We start from the raw sequence: 23,274 nt of genomic DNA on the forward strand, positions 1-23,274 counted from the left end.
TTATCAAGGAATAGGTTCAAAGTCTTCATCTCTGTTAAAAGAGTGTGGGGGGATTTCCTAGTTAATGAAAACTAAGATTCCTCATGAGATGGTCCATTGGTCTTTTGCTGGACAGCCTCTCTTGATTGGGCTCAGAGTCGAAAGTGACCTCAGAGCAAAAGTCCGTGACAAAGCTTTCAATCTGATGTCTTAGGCGTCTAATAATCCAATTGAGTTCTTAGCCATGAGCTGTACCCTAGAGTCCCTGGAAGCAGGCTGCTAAAAAGTTAACTCTTGAAAGCAGAGCTGTGATAATAGTATGAGTCAAGGAAGTAACTGTAAACTCTTCTAGTCATTTGCCAGCCCCCTGTGAGCGCTTAGTAACAAACCATAAACAAAAGCAACAGCAACAGCAACAGCAGAGAAAGAGGGGGGGAAACCCCAAAAGGAAACAAATCTTTGCTCACCATTGGGAAGCCTGGGATGATGATGAAGACCTAGGATAAAGATTCCTGAGACATTTGGAGTCAGTGTTTGGCAAATGAACAGAGGTAACTCCTTTTACTACTTTGCTTTTCAGTTATGAAAAGTGCTTTTGAGTATGTCCAAGGAGCAGAAATGCCGTGCTTTCTAAGGAGCAGAAATGTTGTGCTTTCTCCCCTCACTTTCCCACTCCCAGCCCCAGGACAGGGAATAATATATTTCTTTTTTTCTTCCAGGGTACTTTAGGGACTTACTTCTGAAATAGCTGTTTAGAAAGTATTGTGAGTCAGGGCCAGTTTACCATTAGAGAAAGGAATTAATAAGAAGCAGCTCTAGGATTGAGAAAAAATATGGTGTAGTGGAAAAAACACTGAAAATAGAGTCAGAAGACCTCTATTTAAGTTTGCCTTCTACACTAGGCTCTTGTATTATCCTGAACAAGTCCCTTAACATCCCTGGGTCAGTGTTCTCATTTGCAAATTGGAGGGAGGGTTGGGTTAAATTTAGTATAGTTCTAAATCATAGATTTTGAGATTTGTGCTGCAAGTTCTGCCCCTTTCATGTGATGACTGTGTGATTCTGGACAAGTTGCTTAATTTCTCAGTGCCCCCAGGGAAAATTTTAAAAGAATTTATATAATTTGGAGGACTTACATCCATAAAGAGAGTTTCCTATAACAATAAACTAGACCAAAAGTTTAAAAAAAATTGAGAAGCTTGGGAATTGTACTGTAAAAAGTATTGTTTGCATGGTGTCAATACAATCAGAGGAGATGGGATGAATTCAGTTTATTAGCTGGGTGTTTTGTTTATGTTTTTTATATCCAATACTGGGAGAAAATGGATTTGATTATTTCTATTTCCAAATAATTTATTATATGGATCTTCTATAGAACTTATGAAAGGAGATGGGTGAAAACAATTATAGATGTATAATCTATGTCGAAGATTTATATTTAACAGGTGAGGAATCTGAAACCCAAATAACAGAAATGACTTGACAAAATCACACATGTAGCAAATAGCACATTCAGGAACTGAAACCATGCTCTTTAAGACTTCATCTTATGCTGAACCTAACAGGATGAGATATTGTTGCAATCTGTGTCTGTGGATATAATAGCCTCATTAGTGAAAGTATCAAAGCTGTTTAAATTTTTTTTTGGTCTAGATCTGAAATTTTGCACTTTTTAAGAAAAAACTTAATGAGGAAATTCCCATTTGCTGAGAGCCTGGTTAATGGAGAAAACATTGTATTTGAAGTTAGAATGATCCGAGTTTGAATTCTGCTTCAAGCACTTACTTGAAGAATGACTCTGGGCAAGTCACTTAACTTCTCTCAGACTTAGTTTCCTCATCTGTAAAATAGGGATAATAATAGCACCAACATCAATGGGCTGTTGGGAAAATCAAAGGAGATAAAATATGTAGTATTTTGCAAACTTTAAAACATTCTATAAATATGACTACTATCATTTGAGATATAGATTGGACATTCTTTTGATTCATCAATCAATTAATGATTGTCTTTAATAGTCTGCTATGGAAAGGGGATTGTGCTGGTCTCTGGTGATATTAAGACAAATTTGAAACTCAGGGAGTTTACATTCTATTTATAATTCATAGAGAATTGTTCTTGTCAGTTCATGGTCACAGCTAGTTTGTGTTATAGGCAGGACTTGAAACCACTTCTTTTGATTTCAAGGCTTATTTTCCATACTACATTGTATTTCATAAAGACTACTTAATTTTGTGATATAGTAAATTTCTGCAACATAGATTACTTACTTAGAAAGCAGGAAGCTGTCACCAAAACACTTGCCAAGGAATATTGAAAAGGGAGGAAGTCAGAAGCTGAAATTTGAATTCCTTCAAACAAGATCTGAGCATAAAAGGAAAATAGAAGATTTGAATACAAATTGCTGAAGTTCCACTCCCCCCCATATTATACATATCTCTATCTATCTATTAATATAGATATTTGTATGCACAGACATGCATATACACATACATATACTTATATAGCTGTACTTTTATGCTTCTAAGTTTTTCTTTTCTTTCTTTTTCTCTTCTTTCTTTTTAAATTGAATTATCTTTGGCAAGACATTATAAGCTAAGCAACAGTTTTAACTTTTTTCATGATGTCTTTTTGTTTAAAGGCTACAGGATATGTATTCTTCATAAATGATTATTTCTAAAGCATCATAGAGCTTTCATTGGAGGAAGTATCATGTATAGTCTAAAAGAATATGGAAAACCAAGAGACCTACATTCAAGTCACTTGCTAATTGTATAACTATGAACAAATGATTTCATATGAATAAATCCCAGTTCCTTAATTGAAAAATAAGGGGATTGGACTAGATAATTTTTCTAAGATACTTTATAGTCCTCACATCTTGCTATTCTGTAATGAAACAGGTTTTTTGTTTCAAAGAGGACCAATGACATCAGGAAGGTAATGCATGATATACAAGTGAATTGGATTTAAGTGAGACAGGGCTGTGCAATGTCTACAGCCTCCAAAGCCATCTGGTTCCAATGGCCATATATATAGGTTAGGACAATTGGAGATGGCACTGGATACAGTGGGAGACCTTGAAGGTCTTTCCTAGGTTGAAACATAATCTATTTGTCAAGAGTATGCTGGAAGCCTAGAAAAGAGGGTGATAGGGGTCGAGGTGGGGTGTAGAGATATAGAGAAACTGAAACAGAGAGAGACACAGAGGGAAATAGAGAAACAGAGAGAAAGAGAGAGATGAAGAGAGACTGAGAAAGAGAAACAGAGAGGGAGACAGAGAAAGAGACAAAAAGACAGACAGAAAGACAGTAAAAGAGAAAGAGGGGAGAGGGAGAGAGAGAGAAAGACAGAGAGAGAGACAGAGAGACAGAGACAGACAGACAGACAGACACACACACACACAGAGACAGAGAGAGAGAGAGAGAGAGACAGAGAGACAGAGAGAGACAGAGAGACAGAGAGAGACAGAAAGAGACAGAGAGGAGGAGAAGAAGAAGAGAAAAGAAAGGAAGGAAAAAGGGAGAGGGAGAGAGAGGGAGAATGAGAGAGAGAGAAAGAGAAAAAGAGAGAGAATATAATACCAGGTTAATTATATAAGATATGGAAAAGAATGAGGAAGGAGGAAGAAAGAATGAGGTGTGTGCAAGTAAAAGATAAAAAATTGCCTGTGGTGTAATTTATTAGACTGTGAATGACAAAAGGTAAAAGAACATAGCATACAAGAGAATATGTGCAAAACAGTCCAGAAGCCAGGGTAACAAGTTAGAATTGCTTGTGGGAAGAGACACAGTATGTGCTCCATTGCCAAAGAAGCACCTGCGTGACTTTTCACTCTGGGTTGGAGATTGCTTGCAGAGTGGGTATGGAAATCAGCAGCATAGGGTGGCTTGCAATAAAATTATCCCCATTTACTCTCAAATCTCATCCAGCAATATATGGAAATCAACAATGATGAGCATAGGTGGGACAAAGATTTCAGTTGTAATATAGAAAAGACCATTGTATCATAGATAATTTAGGGTCTTTCTATTCTTCCATTAATGTTTTCTATGGCCCCTTAGGAGTTGGGTTGAGTTGATAGATTGCTACTGTGTTCCTCTTGACTAATGAAAGCCAGAAGCAATCAATAATGTTATTGATTAGTGATCTTTCCTTGTGTTCTGGGGAAGGGACTCAAGGCATAGGTATTTAATAATGGAATTTACTTGTGATATGTGATCAGTTCCAACATGGTTGGTTCTTCATCTTGGGATCCCTAGTACAGATTCCTTACATGTGTGTATTGATGACCTAACTTTTCCTGCCTACTTCTTACATGCATTAGTCAATTCTTCTTAACACTGGTGTCTGACAAACTCAACTCTTCCTTCCAGGGCTCTAGATATGGTTTCCTATTTGTGGGTAGAGTTGCTTTTTTGGCAGCCATATTCCTGGTCCTCCATGCACCTCTCTAATATACTTCTTGATGTTTCTACCTAGGCAAAATCAGTGGCTGTTCCTCCTTTTCACATTTTAAAAAGTTCTATTGATATTTTTTGTTTTTATATTACAAACATTTACAGATGATTCCCATTTTCTGAGAGGTATCCTGAAACAAAGTAAAAGCAGTTAAACAAAATTAATAATACATTGACTCCATCTGAAAGTTAATGTAAAATTTCATATCATCTTGTCTCTTGATTTTAAACAAAGTAGAGAAATCTATTTTCCCCTCCCTTCTTTACTCTATTAGGGATCGCCCCCCAATGTTATAAAAATATGCAGTTAAGTGAAATAAATTCCCATAATAATTATAAATCATAAGTGTACATATACATGCACATATATGTGTGTATATGTGTTTGTATTTATGTATATATAACCCCTCATCTAGAATCCATCACTTCTCTATCATGGATAGGTGATTCAGCAATGGTCCTCTGAAATCATGAATGGTCCTTGTATATATCACATTTCTTATATTGTCAAAATTGTTTTTACATTGTTGTTGCCATTGTATAAATTGTTCTCCTGGTTCAGCTCATTTAAATCTTCACCAGTTTATAAGTCTTCAAAATTATTTATTTTTATAATATGGGATAAGCATAAATTATTTTTCTGCTTCTTATTTCACTCTGCAAATATATAAATACTATATTTCTTATATTATAATACTATTCCATTAAATCCATATACCAGGACTTATTCAGTCATTCCTCAATTGATGCATATTCCCTTAGTTTCTAGGTTTTTGCCATCACAAAAAGAGCTGCTATAAATATTTTTGTTTTTAAAAGATGTCTCTCTCCTTTCCTCTGTCTTTCCCTCCACCCTCCCCACCTGGCTCTCTGTCTCTGTCTCTTTAAAAATTATTTTTTAAGCATGTCATAAATCTAGTAGTTACATAGCTGGATAAAAGAGCACACAATGCTTAGAAATTGTGTATATTCCCAAATCGCTTTCCACAATGGTTGCACTCATTCATAAGTTTCTCCCACAATCCTTCCAACACTTATAATTTCTTTTTTTGTTGTTTTTGTTACTCTAATGGGTGTGAAGTGAAATATCAGATGATGTAGTTTTCATTTTTCTAATTAGTAATCATTTGGAGCACTTTTTCATAGGATTTTATATAATATAAATAGGAGAAAATTTCATGACCAGAGAATAGAGAGCACCACAGAAAATACAATGGATACTTTTGGCAACATAAAGTTTAAAAAGATTTTCACAAATAAGTCTAATAAAACTGTGATTGAAAGGAAAATAACTGGGAAAAAATGTTTGCTTTAGATTTCTATAATAAAGACTTGATATTCAAGATATATAAAGAACTTACTCAAATTTGTAAGAAAGAGGGTCATTCCCAAGTTGATAAATGATCTAAGGATATGAACACACAGTTTGGAAAAAAAGAGATCTATGATGTGTACAGTCATATAAAATTCTTTCAAAAAATCTTTTCTTTAAAAAGTTTATTAAAGGGGCAGCTAGATGCTCAGTAGATAGAGAATCAACCCTGAAGTCAGGAAGACCTGAGTTCAAATCAAGTCTCAGACACATAACACTTCCTAACTATGCGGTCCTGGGCAAGTCACTTAACAGTTACCTCAGGGGGGCAAAAAAGTTTTTTAACATTTTTTTTTGTATGACCTTAATTTCCAAAAATGCCCTCCTACTCCCCTTTCCCCCAGAGAGTCATTTCTTATAATAAACAGTAAAAAAGGAGAAAAAAAAAGACCACTTCAGCCAAATGAATGAACACATTAACCATTTCTGATATAATATGCAGTGTTCTATAATCATAGTTTCCTATGTTAGAAAAGAAGAGAGAGAAGTGCATTTTCTCATCTTTTCAATAGGGCCAAGCTCAACTGTTAGATTTGTGAAATGGTGTTTTATTTTTTTAAGTTTTCCATTTATAGTTTGCATTCATTATGTATGTAATTTTACTGATTCTATTTCTTTTTATATTAATTCATATTAATCTTCCTATATTTCTCTGTAATACCATTAATTCTTATAGTACAATAATATTTTATTCACATAAAATCTGCTTGGTTGCTTCTTTTTTAATTATAAAATACTATTATAAATTTTTTGGTGTATATGAGGTCTTTCTTTTTTTCCCATTAATCTCCTTTAGGATACATACCTTGCAGAAGAATCTTCGAGTCAAATGGTATGGACAATTTAATCACTTTACTTACATAAATCCTAAGTGATTTTGAGAATGGTTGAATCAATTCACAGCTCCACCAATCCTTTCAACATTGATTACTCCTATATTTTGTAATTTTTGTCAATTTGTTGGACAAGTGAAATCTTAGAGTTCCTTTACATGTGTATTTCTCTAGTTAATAATGTGTAATACTTTTAAAATATGGCTGTTTATAGTTTGCAACAATTGATAGCTGTTTGTTCAAATCTTTTGACAACTTTGTCCTTTGGGGACTAAGTCTGTATTTTAAATATTTATGTCAATTCCCCCATATATTTTGGGCACCAGATTGCTATCAGAAATTTAAATCTTTTCTTACCTGACCTACTCTTGCTTATAGCTTACTAAATCTCAGTCAAGTCACTGAGGCAGCTGGTGGTACAGCGGTTAGAGCATTGAATCTTGAGTCAGGATTTGACCCCAATTCAAATCCAGTTACAGATACTAGCCATGTGATCTCAGGCAAGTGACTTAACCTCAGTTTCCTCAATTGTAAAATGGGATAATAATAGTTGTTGCAGAATTGTTGTGAAAATCAAATGAGATAATATTTAATCATAAAAAGCACTTAGTACAGTGCCAGTCACGCAGGATGTGCAAAAAATATATATATTCACTTCCCTTTCCACCTATCTATGTAACTCATGTCTAGCACCCTAAATTCTGGGCTTAAATGTAATGGATTCCATTTTAGTGATCAAAATCAGTCTCTCATTGGTTAGTTACTACCTCAAATTTTCTGACGTAGTAATTTCCTAAATCTCACTCCTCACTAGGCAACAAAGCAAGGCACAAGCAGCAAGCATTTACTAAGTGTTTACAATGTGCCTAGCACAATGCTAAGAACTGGACCTATAAATACAAACAAAAGCAAGAAACAAAGTCCCTTCCCTTATGTAGTTTACATTTAATTCATACAGAAAAAGGGACTAAAAAAATCAGGTTGCTGGGTGGGATAAGTACTAATGAGTACATAGTGTTGAAGTTCTAGAAGTCAGAAGCAGAGTCAGGATGGGAATGAAGGCTGGCCAGCTTGGGTTCCTCCCCAAAAGGGAAGTCTTATGCAGAAACTCACCTAATGAGGGAGGGGACTGGCGCTGAGGAAAGGGGTTTGGATAGTGAGAGGTCTGCAGAAACAGATGGACATTCCAGGTTATTTTGATTTCTCATGTTCTTTTGAGAGATGTATAACCCTTGTTATCCCTGTGCATCCTGTCATATCAATACAGTTTGCTTATATGAAGATTATATCTTCTTTTACCATTATTGCTTTTTGCATCTTTTCTTTCAAATTGTCCTTTACTTCTGTGCATTTATATTTCTACTCTCTATTGTTAGTCTTTTGGTTTTTTCCTTTAGTAGACCTTGCCACTTTGGATTCAGGTTTTTCTCTTCTGTCAATTTTTTTTGGTACTATAGTGAATAAAATGATATTTCACAATTCCTACTTCTTTTTAAAAAAACTATTATTATTATTATTATCCTTTGTCTCATCAAATGTTAATACATTTTCTTTTGTCTTATAATACTTATTTTTAGATGTTTGAATTCTTACCTAATTTTGAGGTTATATATATTTTCTTCTTTTATTAAGATTTTTCCTTGTTAGTTTATCTGCCTACACTCAAGGTCATTAATTGAGTTTTCTTCTTCTATTGTTAGTAATCTACCCTGCCCCCTTTGCTTGCTTATTGTTGATTTTCTGATTCCTTCCCTTTACAATGTGGTTTCATTCGGATCTAGACCTCGGAGGCATAGAAATGCCTCTTCCTTGCTTGGGCAATTCACAATTCTGGCCTCAGTATCTTCCCTTAGTACTTTGAGGGAGAGGGTCAGAACTAGTCCCAGCTTGATTCTGGGTCTTTATATTTAGGCTTAGTGAAGTGTCACATAATCACCCATGTGTGTTCTCTAGTTTCTTCTATTCCATAATTATCTGGCTAAAGTCTACATGGCCCATAGTTCTATCTCGCTGCCATTCTAGCTTTAGAGAATGTTTACCTTTTTGTTTTCTATGGCACTAAAATGAGGAATGGTGATAAAACTGAGTTGGATTTACAGCCCTGCCAGAGCATAATAGTCAATGGGCAAGGAATGCTCAGTGAGCATATTATAAGTTAACTTTTTCTGTCATTGGTTCATCAGACTCTCACATTGTTAGGATTTTTGGGTTTTTAAACTGTGGGGACAGCTGAAATTACTTTGTCTCTGGCGAATAATTTCTATTTTGGAGAGGTTTGAGAGGTTTCAAGGATCAGAGAAAATACCTAGTTATTTTTCTTGTTGGTCATGTGACCCAGAAGTTTCTTGTTATCACTAAATACTCTGAACCTTTTTGCTCCTCCCCACAGTTCAATCAGTAGCCAATTCTTATTTATATTTCTGCAATGTTTTTCACCTTTGTTCATTGTTTTTAACCTCACACAGTCCCAGCCCTGCTTCAAATCTTCATTCTCTCTTGCCTAGATTATTGCAATAACTTTCTAACTGGTTTCCCTGCTTCTAGTCTCTTATTCAATCCATTCTTTACACAGCTGCCAAAGTTAACTTGGAACAGGGCCAAGCATGTCATTTTTCTCCTCAAAAAAATTAAGTATTTCTCTACAAATTTCAGAATAAAATGCAAATTCCTCTCTTTAGCATTTAAATCCCTTCACAATCTGGTTCCACCCTACATGTCCAAGCTTATTACCCATCCTTATGCCCTCTGAAGTCCAGCACAATTGGCCAGCTTCCTATTCTTTACACCTGACATTCTATTTTCCAAGCATCACCCAAACCTATAATGCTTTCTTTCCTTGACACCACTTAGAATCCCAAGCTTCCTTCAAAGCACAAGCACAATATCCTGCATGGAACTCTCCTCCCTCTCCTCCCATCAAAATTGTATTTTATTTACTTTGCATATATTTTATATTTATTTATAGTTGTACCTGCTGTTTCCTCTAATAGAATGTAAACTCCTTGAGGGCAGGAACTGTTTCATTAATTTTTCTCCTTGTATCTCCAACATCCAGCAGAATACATGGTTAGTTGTAATTGTTTAGTGACTGCCTGATGATGGATTATTGGATACTGATTCCTATGGCATGTATCCATGTCTAAGTTCTCCACTAGCCTAGAAAAAAGGAATGAAGCATTTCCTTTGTTTCTGCACTCAGCAAAAAATATGGCTGCAAATTCTGACAAAATTTTTATTAGTAGTTACTTCCCCCCCCCATTTTTTTCTGATTATTGGTATGATTAATGAAGGTCCTGAGCAGTAACTTGCTTCATTTATTTTTTATTTTTATTTTTCTCTGAAAATTTTAATATTTTGTTTTTCCAATTACATGTAAAACAATTTTTAGCATTTATTGTTTTTAATTTTAAGTTCCAAGTTTTCTCCCTCCCTCTCACCTCTTCCTCTTCCTTGAGAAAACAAGCAATTTGACATAGATTATACATGTGCAATCATGTAAAACATATTTCCATATTAGTCATGTTGTACAAGAGAATACAAGCCAAAAAAAAAAAAACAACTAAGAAAAATAAACAAAAAAAGGATGTTTCAGTCTCCATTAAGTATCCATCAGTTCTTTTTCTGGAGGTGGATAGCAATTTTCATCATATGACTTGTTTCATTTTACACCAGGAATTATCGCTACCTTGTTGCCCTAGATAACCCTCTTCCTTAATGCCCTTCTGTCTGGATTGGTGTCTTAGACCACTATTTGAGCCTCCATTCTTCTCTTTTTTCCCATTCACCAATTCTGACCTTCATCTTCCCAGACCAGAATGACCTTCCCCAGCCATTGCTTCTCTTTGTGTGCGGTCTCTTTCATTGGAATGTAAGCTCCTTGAAGACTGGGATATCTCTACCTTGGTATTTGTATTCTCAGTTCTTAGTACAGTGCTCGGCACATACTAAGCACTTAACAAACATCTTAAAAACTTATTTACATAGCACTTTAAAGTTTGCAAAGTGTTTCCCTCACAATGATCCTGTAACATAGTGTTGTCATTTTATGGAACTGAACTCAAGAAGATAAGCTCAAATGTTTCCTCAGGCACTTTCCAGTCATGTTACCCTAGGCAGGAAAGTTCATTGCTGCCTGCCTCAGTTTCCTTATCTGTAAAATGAGGATAATAATAGCATTGTCCTGCTAGGTTTATTGAGAATAAAATGAAATTTTTGTAAAGTGTTTCACAAACCTTGAAGCATTCTATAAATGTCATGATGATGATGATGATGATATACTAAAGATCAGGAAATGTGTCTCAGAATGAGCAGGTGACAACTCAAAATGTTAGAAGTAGAATTTAAAATCAATCTTTGACTCCCAGACTTCAATGATCTTGAGGTTATTGCAGCCTTTAGTGCCATGACTGCTTCTGGTATAATATCTTGCTGGTTGGGGTGGCCCAGCCTACTGTTATCTGTTTGTCTAGACCAGAGACAGAATCTGTTTGGCTGTTTCATACATCCCAAGGATGAAAACACATTTCCCATTTTTTATTCCTGCATTCTGATCAGGGTGTCTCCTTTTCTCTCATGTTGCAGAATAGATAGAATACAGTGATGCAGTTTCCTTCCTATCTGTCTGTGAATCAAGCTCACAGCTCTTTAAAGGTTTTTACAACTAGTAATTATAGGAGGAAAAGACGGCATTTTCATGCCCTCCCTTGTTTCTACTCCCATCCTTTCCCCAGCTTCTCTCTCCCTCCCTCTTTCTCTCTCTCTCTCTCTCTCTCTCTCTCTCTCTCTCTCTCTCTCTCTCTCTCTCTCTCTCTCTTTCTCTCCCTTTGTCTGCTTGTCTGTCTGTCTGTCTCTCTGTTTCATTCTTTTTGTCTCGTTCATTCTTGTCTTTCATTCTATCTCTTTCTGTCTCTCATTTGTCTGTCTCTTTCAGTCTCTCTGTCTCTTTCTCTCTTTTATTCTCTCTGTTTGTCTGTCTGTGACTCTCTCTTCACTTTTCATTTAGATCTTGTAGGGAAAAACAAAATTACCCATTGATACTAATGGAACTAGAATCCATTCATGCTTTAAAAGCTGAAGAAAGGACTGTGTAAAGGAATATATGAGTTAGATACTAAAAGGGATATCTAATCATAGATCCACAGTCTTTGAGTTTTGATAATTCAGCCAGGCATGAAGCCACCTAACTCTATTTTTAATCTAGCTCTTATCTTTTCATCTTGTCTCTAGGACTCTTACAAAAGGCTTTGTTCAATGTGTTGTCAAAATACAGATGCATTACATCTGCTATCTTCCCTTGATCTAATAACTCCCCCTTCCTTTGTGTATACATGCATTGTGTACATGTGTATGCATGTATATGTGTATGGATTATAAGTGTATGTGTATGAAAATGTATATGTGTATGCTTTTTTGTACAGGATTATGATATTTAGGCATAAAAAAGCTTGGAGATTATCAACTCTGAGTCCTTCATTTTATATCGAAATATAATGGAGTTCTTGGATTTAGTTTGTCAGGGAGCTAAGTGACCCAGTAGATAGAGAACTGAGCCTGGAGTCAGGAAAATCTGCCGTCAAATATATTTTCTGACACTTATTAGCTATGTGATGCTGGGTAAGCTCTGTTTGCCTCAGATGTCTCATCTGTAAAATGGAAACAGTAATAACACCTACCTTTTAGTGTTGTGAGGATCAATAAGATAATAAAGCCATTAGCATAGCACCTGGCACATAGTAGGTACTATATAGATGTTAATTATTATTATTATTATTAATCAAGATCACATGGTTGGTAAATAGCTGAGCTAGAATTTGAACCCAGTTCATTTGATTACCAATCCATTGCTTATAAATAGGATCACAAAGAGTTCAGAAGATTATGGACATAGATCTAGAAGGAACCTTTCAGACCATTTAACTCACATCTTTATCTTTAAAGATAAGGAACCAAGGCTAAGAATATTTAAGTGACTTGTCCAGAGTTATACTGCTCTCAGTCTCCAGACAGGATTTTGAACACAGATCTCCTGAATCTGAGTATAATACTCTGACACTTTTCCTGGGGTTTGAGGATCCATTTCTTTTTTGAGGCAGCTGGAATAGATTGATGGGGCTGGAGTCAGGAAGGCCTGAGTTTAAATTTAGCCTTGAACACTACTAGCTGTGTGTTATCCTGGATAAGTCACAATCTTATCTCAATTTCCTCATCTGTGAAAGAGGAAAATTAAAGCACCTCCCTCACAGGATAGTTGTGAGGATCCAATGAAATCATATTTGTAAAGGGTTTGGCATAGTGCTTGCCCACAGAGTAATCACTTAAAAAATTCTTAATCTCTTCCCTTCTCTTTTGGTGTTTTCAATGGAGGGAAAATCAGGGAGGGAAGAAAGGGGGAACAGATAAAGGAGAGAGAAAAGAGGAAAGAAAGAACTACAGAGAGAAAGAGAAAAAGAAGAGAAGCTACAGATGGGAGCAAGAGAAAGGAGACAGACAAGAGAGAGACACATACCCACAGACAGGGACAGACACAGGCATGGAAAGACAGAGAGAGGAAATAAAAAGAGGAAAAAGACATTAAAATATGGTCTTCTCTTCTGGGGATACTGAGAGAGTTCTAGTCAGGCGGAAGAAATTTTGCTTCTTTTGGAGGCCCTACCCCCTTTTGTGATTTCTCACTCAGCATCTATTTTGGGAACAGGGAGATATTTTAGCACTTCCCGGAGGTTGAAAATAAGCTGTTCACAGCACCTTTGGAATGAGGAGCTCTACAGATATTTGAGAGGCAGCAGGGCACAATGAATAGAGTGATGGGCACTATTACCCCAGGAAGACAAGAGTTCAAAGCCCAGCACTGACACTAGCTGGGTAACCTGGCATAGTCTTTCATGTTTCTAGGTCTGAGTTTCTATAAAATAAAGGGCATGGACAAATTGGCCTTCAAAGTCCCTTCTGATTAGATCTTTGGGACTCCTTATCCCTAATAGGAAGCTGGGAGCTTATGATATTTTACATTGCACCCATTTTTTTAATGGCAAAATTGAGGTAGAGAAAAAGTAAATAGTGAAGTATTATACCTTTCCTAGGGCAACAGCCACTCAGTTCTAAAGTTGAAAATAAATACCAGTGCTTTTCATTCTGATTTTAGATACTAAAAATCAGCAGCATCCCAATTCTATTTAGGGTGTTCCTGCTTCCTAGTGCCAATTCATGCAGCTGTCTGACATTGGAGTGGTGTTGGTACATGCAAATGATGTAAAGTATTGTTTGTGATGAAGATGGTAAAAATTAAAGCTTTAGGCTGGTGGAAAGACTAATAAGACGGGGACACTTAGAACAACTTGATTCTTCTCTTTAGCAATCCTTTAATTCAGACATTCTATGATTTCCTGTATAAGTAGAATGAGTTTGGGAAAGGAAGAAGTTGTAGTAAGTCCTTTCTAGCTTTTCAAAGCACTGTTTTGGCAGCTGGCTTTTTGGTTTTTTAATATAACATATAAACAAAATGCCAAAATAAACATTTACAGTTGGAAGGGACTTTTGAGGTCATCTGACTTGAGAATGGGAAGAGATTTGTCTCAAATCTCTCACACCTGAGTTGTGCTAGAATTGATACTAGAAGACCAATTTTGGTGCTTCCATTGTTGTTGTTTAGTCATTTTTCAGTTATCTCTGACTCTTTCTGACTTCATTTGGAGTTTTTTAAAACAAAGATACTGGAGTGATTTGCTATTTCCTTTTCCAACTCATTTTACAGATGAAGAAATTGAAGTAAACAAGGTTAAGTGCTCACAGTCTCACGACTAGTGAGTGACTGAAATCAGATTTGAACTTAGGTGGTTGAGTCCTCTTGATCCCAAGCCTAGTGCTCTATCTCTGCCATTGAGATCTTCTTACCATATCAGGGTTTTATTATCAGATAACCATGGGGTCTATTGGATGGGAATATCCATTTTTCATCAAGCTTCCAATTAGCAAACTAATAAGTGACTTATATGTTTGTGGTTTAGTTGAATGAACAGATTGAGAACTTGGTTTTTATTGTCAATGGAATGAGATTTACATGTTGTCCCTATAATCAATGCAAATGCTGGTTTTCACAGTGTGAATTTTATTAGCAGGGAGAACTCCTAGGAATAAAACTTCCTTTACTAACAGAGGACCAACTGTTAACTTAGTCAATATGATAACTCCTTTCATGAACTGCTAGTCTTAGCTGAATTCTTGGGATAACAAAGTTTTAAATGACTTACCTAGAGTCACATAGTTCACAAGTGTCAGAGGCACTAATTGGGCCTAGATCCTCCCAATCCAAGCCCAACAAGCTGTATCTTTACCAGACTGTCCAATTTTTTTTTTTTTTAAATCTGGATAATCATAGTAACAGTTGCTATGTATATAGTTTCCTTTATTTATTTATTTTGAGACATAAAAGGTCTCTGAGGCATGTACTTACATGTACTATCTCCCATTTACAGAAGAGAAAAATGAGGTTCATAGAGACTAAGACTTATTTATGGCATACACAGGTAGTAAGTGGCAGAGGTAAGATTCAAATTCAGTTCTTTCTAACTCTAGGTCCAGCCCTGTTCACTATATAATGCTGTCTTTACTTCTACCATTGCCACAGAACTCAGTGATAAAAGATTCTCTTTGTGTTTTTCCAAAAAGAACCATTACTATTATCTTACTACATTCTTTGGTCCAATATCTAGTATAGATTACAAAGAAATGAGATTATTTTAAGAAAAGGCAAAACAAAAAGCTCTGAACAATTGACTCAAAGATCTGGTACTAATCAATCATCATTATAACTTAATTACTTTTTAGTTGAGTAACTTTTTAAGCCATTAACTTAATAGGACACTAACAGGCCTTGTATTTTAGTTAAAATCTCAGTTCTTTTATTAACCTGCCATACGACTTAGACAAATTATTTTTCATGACACAATTTCTTTTGAAAGAAACAATTTTTTAGAAGTTCCTTCCAGCTTTAAATTTAAATGAAACTATATCTCTTCCCCTTGCAATGGGACTAGTAATAGATGTCTAAACCTAATAAGATTTTATTGATGTTTATATATATATATATATATATATAAAACCCCAAGTTATCTTAGCCAAGGCTCTTTCACTTTCATAGAATCATCTGCTGTTAAAACTGGAAGAGAACTCCAAAGTAAAGCATGGGTGCCTCTTCCTACATGAAGACTTTCCTTCATTTTACAGGTGAAGAAAGTGAGGTCCAGAGCAGTATAAGGTCAGTCACTCTTGTTAGAAGCTCTGTGACAATCCATAAGTTAATAGAAGGGTTTCCTGTTTTGTTGTCTAAGAGTAAGAAAGGGGTGGAACTCGATAACTCTTTAAGTTCCTCTCTCCCTTAAGACTGTGAATAATTGCTCTAATTTGAATGAGATTATGGGCTCATAGACCTAAAACCAGGTGGAGGTTATTGTTGTTTAGTCATTTCTGTAGTGTCTTCACATATCCCTTTTTAGGGGGCTTTTTTTGGCAGAGATAGTGGACAGCTTTGCCATTTCTTTGTCCAGCTTATGTTACAGATGAGGAAACTGAGGCAAACAGGGTTAAGTGATTTGTTTGGGGACACATATCTAGTAAGTGTCCGAGGAATTTGAATTCATCAAAATGAGTGCTCCAAGACCGGTGCTCTATCCATTGTACCACCTAGCTGCCTCAAATGGGAGGTAGGAGAACAAAGAATTAAACCTTGTTTTATAGATGAGGACACTAAAATTTAGGGAGTTAATGACTTGGCCTAGGTTAGTCAGGTCTTACTTAACAGCAAAAAATTAACTGCCCTAATGTATTAGGAATAAAGAAAAAGAAATAATTAATTGAAAGTGGTATGAAGTTGGTTTCTAATCCTGGCCATGTCATTAATTCTCAGCATGATCCTACAGCAAGCAAATCTCTTCATCTCTGGGTGCCTTAGTTTCTATATTATATCTTTGAGGGATATTCCAAGCATTACTTGGAAAACAAAATAAAACAAAATAAGACTTTGGAGTGTTTTAAGTTGCTTAAAGATGAGAACTTTCTAAGCACTGGAATCAATAAATATTTATGTGAATTTTTTTGAGCAAGTTGGGGAAAAATTACAAGATAAAGCTTCTCAGAATTGTGGAACAGACATGGTCTTTGCCCTGGGGGATATTTTAAACCTGATGTTATGATTATTCAACAACTAGGTAATATCACTTTAGGGAAGTAGATTTTATTGAAGAAACTAAGATGTTGACTTTCTGGGTTTGTGATGCATGGAGTTCTGATATAAGTACCAGATTTTATCCTCTTGACTAAAGGTAGGAGTTCAGTGCAGGATTAGGAGGCCATAGACTTGGATCAAGGCAGTCCAGCTGCTAGTGACAGAGCTGGGATTAGAATGCATGGATTTCGGAGGGACTCCAGGACACTCAGGCCTGTCTCCAGTTTAAGCTCCTGGCTGTGGAAGAGAGATCACTAACAGAGCTGGATTAGCACAGGCTCCAGGGAAGTCTGGCTTTCTGTCCCATGACTTAACAACTAAACATTTCTTCTGCTTGGAGATTAGTATGAGGCAGCTTTGGTTTTTATTTTTATTTTGAGGGGAGGGAGATAAAATGCCAAATTTATTTAAGGAAATTCTTTGAGGACAAGAATAAAAAGACTATAGAACACTTTAGCTAATCAATTTCATTATTCTTAAAGCTCACTATTGTAATACTTGATTTTCTCAACCACAGAGGCTAATTATTATGTTTTGCTAGTTTTACGGGCAGATTCCAGATAGTATCTTTTAAAGCAATTATTGACTTTGAATGCAATCATATTGCAACAGCTAAAGATAAACTGAAATACTAACTATGCACATTGGACAGTGGAAATGGCTTAGAATCAGGATATGGGTTAGAATTGGCTCATCAATTATTGCGCTTAGCTGTGTGATCCTGGACAAGCCACTTAACTTCTCTTGGACCCAGTTTCATCATTTGTAACATGAGAGGTTTGGGTAACCTTTAAGATCCCTTCCTTCTAAGTCAATGATATTAAATTGAAATTATTTGCCAATAGTAAAAGAACGGTGCCAAAATTCCTCTCTTCTATAGAGAAGAAATAGCTCCTAATGACTAACTTGAGATAAGAAATCTTTCCCCACCCTTCTTGCTTCCACATAGGAAGAGTTTCCAGAATTAGAAGAATGTCCCATTGGTTTATCTTAAAGACCCTAGAATTTAAGGGAGAGGTGGGTAGGATAGGGGAGCAGGTCATTGTAGGAGGCGTTGAGGACAGAGAAACACTAAGGAGATTCTTTGGTATTAACAAGCTTCCTTCAAAAGAAAAAAAAGGGGGGGGGAAGAAAGAGAAAGAAAGAAAGAAAGAAGAATGGGGAAAGAAAGAAAGAAAGAAAGAAGAATGGGAAAAGAAAGAAAGAAGAAAAGGAAAAGGAAGGAAGGAAGGAAGGAAGGAAGGAAGGAAGGAAGGAAGGAAGGAAGGAAGGAAGGAAGGAAGGAAGGAAGGAAAGGAGGAAGGAAGGAAGGAAGGAAGAAGGTAAGGGAGGGAGGGAGGAAGAAAAGACAATGTTAAGAATCATTCATATATTACTATGAATTAGCTGAATTGGGCAATCAGAATGCCCCAAATCTACTTAAGATTTTTGGAAATTGTAGTTTTGATAAGGTAGGAGAAGAAAGAGGGAATGTTTTGGAAACATAGAACCTCTTTGGGAGAGATTTGACCTACATGAAGAGATACTATAGGAAACTTTGGACTGCCAGAGGAGCAGTATTGTGCACTAATTACATTTAGGATCATGACTTTCATGATGGTTCCTTTGATCCCTCATGTTACTGATGATGCCTTATCCTTTCTCAAATTATCTTACATACTTCAAGTCTATTTCTCACTTGTCTGTTTCAGAGACTTTATGTTCTTTTTTATTATTATTATAGCTTTTTTATTTACAAGATATATCTTGGGTAATTTTTCAGCATTGACCCTTGCAAAACCTTCTGTTCCAACTTTTCTCCTCCTTCTCCTCATCCCCTTCCCTAGATAGTAGGTGTACTAATACATATTAAATATGTTAAAGTATATATTAAATCCAACATATGTATACATATGCATACAGTTATCTTGCTACACAAGAAAGATTGGATCTAGAAAGAAGGTAAAAAAAACCTGAGAAGGAAAACAAAAATGTAAACAAACAATAATAGAAAGAGTGGAAATGTTATGTTGTGGTCCATACTCATTTTCCATAGTTCTCTCTCTGGGTGTCACTGATTCTCTTCATTACTAAACAATCGGAACTTGTTTGGATCATCTCATTGTTAAAAAGAACCACATCCATCAGGACTGATCTTTGTATAATATTGTTGTTGCCGTGTATAATGATCTCCTGGTTCTGCTCATTTCACGTAGCATCAGTTCATGTAAGTCTCTCCAGGCCTCTCTGTATTCATCCTGCTGGTCATTTCTTACAGAACAATAATATTCCATAACATTCATATACCACAATTTACTCAGCCATTCTCCAATTGATGGGCATCCACTCAGTTTCCAGTTTCTGGCCACTACAACGAGGGCTGCCACAAACATTTGTGCACGTACAGGTCCCTTTCCCTTCTTTAAGATTTCTTTGGGATATAAGCCTCGTAGTAACACTGCTGGATCAAAGGGTATGCACAGTTTGATAGCTTTTTGAGCATAGTTCCAAATTGCTCTCCAGAATGGCTGGATGTATTCACAATTCCACCAACAATGTATCAGTGTCAAGAATGGGAAATTTCTTATTTTTTTTTTCCCCCCCTGGAGTCCAGTATTCTTTCCCCTACTGACAAAATGCCAATTCATCCTGATTTAGATGATGATGGTTTCAGAACTGAAATATAAGTGATAAAGAAAATGAGAATTTTATCTTTCTTTTCTTCATAGATATGAGCCAGTCATCGGTGACTCTTGCCAGCACCTTACAGGTGAAAGGAAATGCTTTATCTGAGGAAGAAATTTGGTCTCTCTTGTTTCTGGCCACTGAACGCATTCTTGAGGATCTTAATAAGGGTAAGCTGTTTATATTTTATATTATTAAGCTCATAGTAGTTAAAAGCATTTTATTTTATTTATTTATTTATTGCTAAGGCAATTGGGGTTAAGTGACTTGCCCAGGGTCACACAGTTAGGAAGTGTTAAGTGTCTGAGACCAAATTTGAACTCAGTTTCTCCTGACTTCAGGGCTGGTGCTCTATCTACTGCACCTCCTACCTGCCCCCTATTAAGAGCATTTTTACAAAATATGGTTGAGTGGAAAGTCTAATAAACTTGGAGTAAGAAGCCCTGACTCTGCCATCTACTAGCCATGTGATTTTGGGAAAGTCAATCTCTTTGAGCTTCAGTTCGGTCATCTCCAAAATGGGGATAATAACATTTTCACTACTTTCTTCATGTATATATGAAAAGTCTTTGTAAATATAAAAGGCTCTATAAATGTGAGATATTCTTATGTAATGAGAGCCAGAATTACTTAATGGTTAGAAGAGTTCAAATCTTACTTATGATACATACTAAATGACTAAATTTTTGTTAAAATTGAGGGGATGCCTAAAAATTGGAGAATGACTGAACAATTTGTGGTATGTGAATACTATTCTACAAGATATGATGAGCAGGCGGATTTAAAAAAAACCTGGAAAGACTTACGTGAACTGATTCTGAATGAAGTGAACAGAACAGGAGTACATTGTACATAATAAAATCAACATTGTGCAATGATCAACTATGATAAACTTAGTTCTCAGTAAAACAATGATCTAAAACAATTTCAATCCAGAGAAAATACTATGGAACCTGAATGCAGATCAAAGCATACTATTTTCACCTTTTTTTTCTTGTGATTTTCCCCTTTTGTTCCGATTCTTCTTTAATGCATAAATGTTTAACATGATTCTATTTGTATAGCCTAAAAAATAGGATGGCTTCCTGGAAGGGCAGGTAGGATGAAGATTATATAAAAATAAAATATGCTCATACATTTCCACAAAAGACCATACGTTATTTATCAGTTGCTAATCTGTATCTGTAAGGGAGTTTCTATATTGGAAGATCATCACACTTATAAAATCATAAATCCAACATTTTGCACTCACATGGCTTTTGACCAGTTGTTTTTGAGTCTCTATAGCCTGTCAAGACTTTAGGCAAATAGTGGGAAATTAGTTCCATAATGCTGGATTGTTGATATGCCCATTTTCTGTGACTAGCCAGCATCCTGCAGGTGCAAAAAGATTATAAACTATCCCCTGTCTAGCTCACACCATTAGGTATGAATCCAGATAATCCTAGAGAGAACTTGATGATCAGTTCCCTATCAACTTTTGGGATCATCATCTCTATTGAAGATGACAGCCTTTAAAAAGGTTCTGACTGCTTTTGTTCTGCTCTGCTATAAGTAGCCCCCAGGTCTTATGGTTTAAGACTTAAATCCTTACCTGCTCTGAAGACTGAGCATACGTTGTTCTTATACTTGGGTTTCAGGTTCCTCTAATTATGTAATTTGTCCCTGGTCAACTCTACTGCACACTGCAGGAAGCCTGTCCTTCCAGGATAATGTTTCCTTTATAGAAGCCGCCCCCTTCAAGGCCCCAGAAATGCTTCAAGGACAGAGTCCAAATCCACAACTTGAAACATCGAAGGTAAGACTTTTTATCCATGCTTCTAACCCTTCCAATGGTATAAGGAATTTATGGGATGAAATCCAAGCATAAACGGCACAACCCAAACTCAATAACTTGTCATTTTTTGTTATGTGAACATGTTGGGTTGGAAAATTTTCCTTTTTGAGTAGGATGGAGAAGTAGAACAAGGAGCTTTTTAGGAAGGGAAATTGGGGGAGCTAGAGTGTGGGGCTGGCCCTACGGGGTAGATTTTAAAATTCTCATGTGCCCACAGGATGGCATGGCAAGTTAAGAAAAGGCTCTTTGCCCAGCTCAATATCCTGTTTCTCAGTCAATCCCAGACCCTTTATTACTAAAGCCTAGACTTGAACCTTCTGGTTAGACCCCCTGAGCTGGGTTGACTGTAGCTTTCTCTTGGCACATCTTCCAGACATAGCTCCTCCCTCTGTCCCTTTTAGTTCAGAGATATGTCCAGTCACTGAGCTCTGCTTGCTGCCACAAAAGTTTTCTTTCACCCTTTTCTCCTTCCTGACTTTCTCCTGCACCTGTGCATGGATGTCCTGGATGAAACATCTTATCCGTTCCCCAAAGTGGAAATGTTCTATGTCCACTCATGGAAACCAAGCAGCTACACTTTGCCATGAGTGAGAACTCTGATATAGAAAAGGAAGGGAGAAAGAGATCAGTTCAGTTATCAGGAAATCTTAACTGCTTTTGTGTCATGGGCCCCTTTGGCAGTTTGATGAGGCATATGGACTCTTTCTCTCAATAATGTTTTAAAAGAATAAAATAAATAGAATTATAAAGGAAATCAATTACATTGAAATGGTGATCAACACCTAAGTATGTGTATTATTAATATACATAATGCAAATGTGCACATACATAGAATGCATATATGCACATACACAAATACATATATGTGTATATACAAAGTACATATACATACAAACACATGTATATGTATGTTCATGGATCCCAGATTTAGAATCTTTGCTCTAAATGAATATTAGTTTACAAGTACTCTATTACTAATTCAATCTTTTTTTTAAATACAGAAATAAGATAATGACTATCTTTAAAAATTATTAGTTTTATTTTTAATTTTTGGAATAAAGCAAGCATTTCTATAACATAGTATAATAGAAATAAAAGATGATTGCAAATCTTTAATGTATAGCTTTTTACTTTTTAAATTATAAATAAATATTTCCTTTAAATTCTTTCATATGACCATCCTGAAGACTATGTAGCAAAAGTCTTACATTGATTATCAATTACATTAGTGGAAAACTGTGCATTCAGAGAACTTGGGTTATCCACTGCCTCTTACCTTATTTATATGACTTTGAACAAATCCCTAAACTACCCTGATCTTTGGTTTCCTCATTCATAAATTGAGAAGGTTGGATTAGATGCTTTCTGAGCTTCCTTCTGTCCTAAACTGGAAAACAAAGACAAAAACAAGGAACTATTTCCAAATGATCCAATGAAAACCATGCTTGGCAGTCATTGGACTCGGCTGATTTTCTTGCCCTTGTTACCTTCCCTTTGTCCCTCTTGAATTTTCTATGCATCTGCACAAACACTTGCAGTTGATCAGGACCAACTGTTTGCTTTTTACAATCAGTGACACTCAATGGTTTCTTGTCGTTAATTTTTTTTTCTTTCTTTCCCTGGATCTCTTGCAGCCTTTCCATCATGTTGCTGCATTTGCCTTTTTGTTGAAATTTTTTCCCAGAGAGAGCCAGTGGAGGCAATTTCCCAGCCCTCTCAGGGCTATAGGAAACTTTTAAGATATGACTTTTCCTTGAGTCTGTAGCACTACTTCTTCAGAATTACAAATGTGCATAAATGTAAGAAATCTGATATATGAAAATCTTAACTTAAGAGATAGTTAAATTAGGATCTATATTATCTCCATATTAAAAAAAAGAGTTCTGCCATAAGAAAATGATTTCTTTAAT

The 23,274-nt window shown here is 36.0% G+C and overlaps 1 protein-coding gene across 1 annotated transcript in view; it reads left to right on the top strand.

Moving 5' to 3' along the window:
• Window positions 1-23,274, top strand: part of FRMPD2 (FERM and PDZ domain containing 2) — a 319,487-nt gene that overhangs the window by 31,669 nt on the left and 264,544 nt on the right. Inside the window, exons 2-3 of the mRNA XM_031949366.1 lie at window positions 19,539-19,697; window positions 21,168-21,325. Of these exons, the coding sequence (XP_031805226.1) occupies window positions 19,539-19,697; window positions 21,168-21,325 (317 nt within the window). The remainder of the gene's footprint in view (window positions 1-19,538; window positions 19,698-21,167; window positions 21,326-23,274) is intronic.

The sequence above is a fragment of the Sarcophilus harrisii genome, chromosome 2, assembly GCF_902635505.1.
Source record: "Sarcophilus harrisii chromosome 2, mSarHar1.11, whole genome shotgun sequence".
Classification (NCBI taxonomy): domain Eukaryota; kingdom Metazoa; phylum Chordata; class Mammalia; order Dasyuromorphia; family Dasyuridae; genus Sarcophilus; species Sarcophilus harrisii.